The sequence below is a fragment of the Ornithorhynchus anatinus genome, chromosome 2, assembly GCF_004115215.2.
Source record: "Ornithorhynchus anatinus isolate Pmale09 chromosome 2, mOrnAna1.pri.v4, whole genome shotgun sequence".
In the NCBI taxonomy this organism is placed as follows: Eukaryota; Metazoa; Chordata; class Mammalia; order Monotremata; family Ornithorhynchidae; genus Ornithorhynchus; species Ornithorhynchus anatinus.
The window spans coordinates 138,564,056-138,570,726 of NC_041729.1; the positions used below are offsets into that span (position 1 = coordinate 138,564,056).

The 6,671-nt window shown below is 45.9% G+C and overlaps 1 protein-coding gene across 1 annotated transcript; it reads left to right on the forward strand.

Moving 5' to 3' along the window:
* The first annotated feature begins 5,033 nt into the window (after nucleotides 1-5,033).
* LOC100087674 (olfactory receptor 688-like) lies at nucleotides 5,034-6,008 on the forward strand. The gene has a single exon (XM_001517502.3). The coding sequence runs from the start codon at nucleotides 5,034-5,036 to the stop codon at nucleotides 6,006-6,008; it is 975 nt and encodes a 324-aa protein (XP_001517552.3).
* The last annotated feature ends 663 nt before the right edge of the window (nucleotides 6,009-6,671 follow it).

Consider the following 6,671-nt stretch of genomic DNA (forward strand, 5'->3'; position numbering starts at 1 on the left):
CATGATCTAGTTGACAGAACATGGTCCTGCAATTCAGAAGGTTCTAGATTCTAATTTCAGCTCCATCATTTGTCTGCTGCGTTACCTACGGCAAATCATTTAACTTCTCAGTGCCTCAGTTACCTCATCCATAAAATGGGGATTAAGATTGTGAGCCCCATGTGGGACATGAACTGTGTCTAACCTGATTACCTTGTATCTATCTTAGTGCTTAGAACAGTGGTATGGCACATACCACATCATAAATACTATTAAAAAATTGTCAAGCGGGGTGATGGCAGAAGATCACACCTAGTACCTCAAGCTGGGGACTCATAGACAGACCCTACACTGGTTTTTTGTTGTGCTGAGGGTTTGGTGGGCTGGTGGGGAGCTTCAGGGTCATCAGGGTCAAGTGTGTTATAAACGGTTTTCCTCTTTTGGCCATTGTCGAAACCAACTTTTAACCAACCTAACTCTCTTTTGTTTGCAGGTTCTATTTTGCATTACTGTATGTTGTGTCTCTAAGTCAAGCTTCAATCAAGTCCTTTCCATATACTCAATTTCAGCCACACCCTGAAGTCTCTTTAGAAAACTTGAGCAATATTTAAATCCATTCTGTTGTTGGTGTAAAGAAACACCACGCCCACCACAGACTATAAATAGCTACCTCGCCCACCTTCAGTTGATGAGGTTGAGTCAGCTTAAGGGCAACGGGTTATGTCTGTTTTCACCCTTACAGATCTATATTGAATATTGTAACACAAAATAATAATGATTATGGATTTGTTAAGCGCTTATTCTGTGCCAAGCACTGGAATAGATACAAGGTATTCAGGTTGTCCCATGTGGGGTTTATAGTCTTAATCCCCTTTTTACAAATGAGGAAACTGAGGTACAGAGAAATTCTGTCCTGCCCCAGGTCACAGAGCAGATAAGTGGGGGAGTTGGGATTAGAACCCACGACCTGTGACTCCTAAGCCTGTGCTCTTTCCACTAAGCCACACTGCTTTCTCATAACCCTTGTGCTGTTTTGCTGCGACTTGCCCTTTTCTTGGTCTTGACAACATGATGTTGCTCTCTGGGACTGGGAAATTTGTAGACATATAGCAGGTCAGCACTATCAAGCCCCATTGTTCAGGTATCCGTTTATGGCTGAGGTGTTGCTCATTGATCCTGGGAAATTTGAAACATTTAGTAGTTTCAGCAATAATGAGCCACAATGTTTTTTTCAACCCTTACTATTCTGGGACAGCCATTTCATTACTTATTTCCACAACATCTATATTTTCATGAAATCTATTTCAGAAGGTTGTCTTTTTTCCTGATATTAGATGGGTCTGTGCTAGTTTAGCTAGGCCAGGCTGGAGAAATATCTGGTTGGGGTCCTACCGATCTTGCTTAGCAGTCTTGGGGCTCTGGCCTGTGCTTTGTGAAGACCCTCAGATCCCATTGGGATTCCTGTCCCCCTAAATCTGACAGAAAATTCTAGTTACTCAGGTTGTCTCTTGGCAGCCCACATCCATTCCTCTTTGACATTTCTTCATAAGAAAGAAGAAGGAGAAAGTAAGGAGAAAGAGAATAATAATAATAATGTTGGTATTTGTTAAGCGCTTACTGTGTGCAGAGCACTGTTCTAAGCGCTGGGGTAGATACAGGGTCATAAGGTTGTCCCACGTGAGGCTCACAATCTTAGTCCCCATTTTACAGATGAGGTAACTGAGGCTCAGAGAAGTTAAGTGACTTGCCCACAGTCACACAGCTGACAAGTGGCAGGAGAAGTAAGAATAAGAATTGTTAAGTGCTTACTATGCACCAAGCATGGTACTAAGTGCTAGAGTAGATACTTGACAATCAGGTGGTTGTACTGTTTACTTGTTTTGATGTCTGTTTCCCCCCTTCTAGACTATAAGCCAGTTGTGGGCAGGGATTGTTCTATATTGCTGAATTGTACTTCCAAGTGCTTAGTCCACTGTTCTGCACACAGTAAGCACTCAAACACAATGGAATGAATGAATGAAAGCTGAGATACCACCCGTGTCTCCCATGGGGCTCCCAGTCTACATAGGGAGGGAATCAGGAATTGAAAATCCATTTTACAGCTAAGGACACACACATAGAGCTCTCCTTTCCTCTCCTCCCAATTCCTTCTGCCTTGCCCTGACTTCCTCCCTTTGTTCACCTCCCTTCACAGCCCAACAGCACCTATGTACATAGATGTAATTTATGCAGTCATTTATATTAATGTTTGTCTCCATCTCTAGACTGAGCTTGTTGGGCAGGAAATGGATCTGTTTATTGTTATATTGTAGTCCCCCTGGTGTTTAGTGTTTTGTACACAGTAAGAGCTCAGTACATGTGATTGAATGAATGAACAGAGAAATTAACTGCCTTCCCAAAGTCATGCAGCAAGCAAGTGTCAGAGCCAGATGAGAAAAAAAGATCCTATGATTTCCAGGCTCAAGCCCTTGCCAAAAGACCACCTTGCTTCTCCAAAATCACCTGCGCCTGGTAACGAATTTCACATTCTCCCCAGCAGGTGCATCAAGAACTGTTTTGGGGTATCTTTATGGCATTTGTTAAGTGCTTAGTATGTGCCAGGCACTGTTCTAAGCACTGGAGTAGATAAATGGTAATTAGGTTGGACACAGTCCTTGTCCCACATGGGGCTCCCAGTCATAATCTCCATATTACAAATGAAGCAACTGGGGCACAGAGAAGTAAAGTGACTTACCCAAGTTCACACAGCAGACAAGTGGTGGAACCAGGACTAAAGCCTAGGTCCTTCTGATTCTCAGCCCCTTGCTCCATCCACTAGGCCATGCTGCTCCTTTTTAACAGTTTTTGAACTGTTACCGTGGCAATTTCACCCTTGTTTCTGGGGAGGGGGCAGGGTGAGTTTACAAGTGTATGTCAAGAAGAAGAGGAGACCATGCTGAAGAATAGGAATGGCTGGGACAGGTTTGAAACATTCTGGAGATCAGGCTTGCTTTTGTGGATTGCAATTCTGGGAATGTGATCATCTGACCACAGTGACTATGGTGATCTGGAGAGCTTAAGGCATTTCAGCTTGAAAAGTCTATTAAACGGGATTTAGCCAAGTCAGTTATTTTGTATATGTGAAGGGGCATTAGGGCTTCGATATTTACACGTGTGCTCCATATGAGCTCTGACTGGACCTTTGACAAGCTCTGCCTGGACTTCCAGGGGAAAACAGAGGTGCTTTATTCTCATGGCAGAAAATGAAGCAAAAGGTAAGTACACCCACACTTGGGCCCTATCTGGTTCCCATCACCCCATTCCTCAGGACATTCCCACTCTGGGTACTGGAGATTAAGAGAAAGGATGGGAACCTGAGACCCAGGAACCCTCCCACCTGTTCTCTTTCCACATCCCAATCATCTGTAATCACCTGCTCCCTTCCCTCTTCTAGCCATTTTCAAACTCTACACTGTGGACAGGGTGAATGAGGAATTGGTTTCCACTACATCCCATAAATTTTAAAAAAGGGACACCTATTCAATGCACGAGGGCCAGATTTCAAAAGTAATGCCACCCGGGACCCTCTCCCTTGTGCAAGGGGCTCTGCTGGGCCAGAATCGCTCTGGGGACCAGTTGCTACTCTGGGGCTCCCTGCAGCCTTAAGGCCCAGCTCAACTGCACGGTGGCTCTTCCCTGTCCCTTCTCACTGTAAATACCCAGAGCACCACAACTTCAGCCCTGATGGAGCCTGAAGAATGAGCCAGAGTCCCACTGCAGCCCCTGTCAGAGAGGAAGCCCCGGCCCCTCTGCAGGTCACTGGTGAGTACCCCAGACTAGGCGTCCAGAGAAGAAGAATCAGACTCCTCCTCGGAGTATAGGAGTTAGCAAGGCCAACTCGGAGGGAGGTTCACAGTGAACCAAAAGGAACCAGACAAAGTTTACAGATCAATGCCTACGTACCTTTCCCAGGATTCCTCCACTGCCCCCAAGACTTGTATTTTTATGTTGAAAAGAGCCATGATTTTTCAGCAATAGATTCTCTGGGGGTAGAGGAGATTGCACCTCATCCTGCCTTCCTCTATCCCAGAGGAAGGGACAAGAGCACCTGTAGCATGAGGTCTCCACAAAACCCCAGGGAGACTGTGGCGGGTCTGGCAGCCCCTGTGACTGTGGGTGAGGCTTGGACTCTGAGCCATTGTTCTTGTCTGTCTGTCTCCCCCGATTAGACTGTAAGCCCGTCAAACGGCAGGGACTGTCTCTATCTGTTGCCGACTTGTTCATCCCAAGCGCTTAGTACAGTGCTCTGCACATAGTAAGCGCTCAATAAATACTATTGAATGAATGGAGCCTGAAATAGTGATCCTTCAGCCACAGAACCTTGCCAGTTATTGTGTTTGTTACATTCGTTTGGCTTTATGTTTTACCCTCTTTTGGTGTTTATAGTTTTATCACTCCTAATATGTTTTGTCTCCAGCTCCTCTCCCCCTTTTGTATTCTCAGATTGTTAACCTGCCCAAGGGACAAGGACGGACCTTCATTCCCACCTCTGTATACTTTGCCCGGACTCAGTACAATACTCTCCACACAGTAAGTATTTAGTAAATATTATCATTACAACTATTACTTGGGTAAAACGATTGGGTTTTTTGGCCATTCGAAATTGCACCAAAGCTTTCCCTTCTCCTTTTTTCCAGATCACTTCTACTACCTTTGGGGTCAGCCACTAAACTCTCTTCAGCTATCTACCAGGCACTGAGAATATTTCCATGCACCATTTTGCTGGTAATGGAGCATAGCTTGATACTCTGCTGTTGCCTCTTGCTGATTTCGTCTTCTCCTCTTTAGTTTCCCACTCATTCCAAATGCCGGAAGACTTGTATTTTTCCAGTAGTGAAGCCTTCTAGGTTAAATCTCCCAGATGCACAAGACAAGTAGATTGTCAGAGAGACAATCAAACCATTTTTGGTTAGTTATTTTTTCCCAGAGATCTCAATGGGGACCCTCATTCAAAGGAATTAGAAGGTTTGGGTAATACAAAGACAGTTTCTTCAAAGACATGCTGTGATCAGCCCATGCATCCTAAAAGGATGTTTGTGTCCATCGGGGCCTCCAATGGCTCTAGTCCCCAGGTCACAGAGTTCATCCTAATGGGTTTCCCGGGCATTCACAGCTGGCAGCACTGGCTCTCCCTTCCATTGGCCCTTCTCTATCTCTCAGCCCTTTTGGCCAATGCCATGATCCTGCTCACTATATGGCAGGAAATGGTTCTGCACCAGCCTATGTTCTATTTCCTGGCTGTTCTGGCCCTGGTGGACATGGGTCTGAGCACCACCATCATGCCCAGGATCCTGGCCATGCTCTGGTTCAATGCCCGCACTATCAGCCTCCAAGAATGTTTCTTTCAGATTTATGCTATTCACACCTTTATGGGGCTGGAATCCGGCATCTTCTTATGCATGGCAATTGACAGGTATGTGGCCATCTGTCACCCCCTCCGCTACCCCTCTGTCATCACAGAAGGCTTTGTTCTCAAGGCCACCATGTTCATGGTTTTCAGGATTGGGCTCCTAGCCATTCCAGTTCCTATCCTGGCTGCAAGACGTAATTACTGCTCCAGAAATGAGATTGACCACTGTCTGTGCTCCAACCTGGCTGTCACCAGCCTGGCATGTGATGACAGGAAGGCCAACAGCATTTTCCAGTTGACCATAGCTTGGTTCTTGTTGGGCATTGATGTGGGTCTCATCATTGTCTCCTATGCCCTGATTCTGCGGGCGGTACTCAAGTTACACTCGGCCGAAGCCGCCTCCAAAGCCCTGAGCACCTGCAGCTCCCACATCATCCTCATCCTCTTCTTCTACACAGCAATTGTCGTCTTGCCCATTACCCACACTGCAAAGAGGATGGTGCCCTTCATCCCTGTCCTCCTCAATGTTCTGCACAGTGTCATCCCCCCAGCTCTCAACCCCATAGTGTACGCCCTGAGGACTAGGGAGATCAAACTCGGGATCCTGAATCTGATCGGGTTGGCTGGCAAGAGAAAGTGACCCTGGGTCCACCGTGGTGGCAAGAGACTTTCTTACTCAGTCACCCCATGTCAGTGCGAGGTCCAGGAGAGCACAAAAAGGAGCAAGATCCAGTTTCCAAGTCTGGTTCCCTGCTGCTCTTGAAGGGGAAGTCAGGTGGATAGCTTTGCAGTGCTGGCCCAGTTCCCAGCTAGCACCGGAACACGTTGGACAGACTTGCTGATAGTTGAAATCTAATCCTTTCTAAACCTAGCTTTTCATCCAAAACTTGCTTCCTCAAGCTGAGATTTAGTGCAGCAAACTCCATGAGGTCAGAGCTCTGGACACCTTCCTACCCCAGAAAATTAACTTCATTTTTACTCTCTTCAGGGATGAACTCTCAGTATGTTTTTCCATAACCAAGTTGTAGCTTTCTAAATAAGCTCTAGTTTCTCAGTTTTTCCCCTTCATAAGCATATGGAGACTGTTGTGCCCTAGAACGATTTAGTTCCTTTGTATGCTCCTTGAAAACTGGGAATGTGTTTACCAACTCTATTGTATTGCACTCTCCCAAGCACCTAGTACAGTGCTCTACAAATCCTATGCACTCAGCAAATATCACTGATTGATTGGCTGATTGGGAACTTTCAAGACAGTAGTACGATAGCAGCCCCATACTAGACTCTCTTTGTTTCTTAATAAATG

What these genes read in the sequence shown, in the direction of transcription:
- LOC100087674 (XM_001517502.3), top strand. Translation starts at nt 5,034, where the DNA reads ATGCATCCTAAAAGGATGTTTGTGTCCATCGGGGCCTCCAATGGCTCT.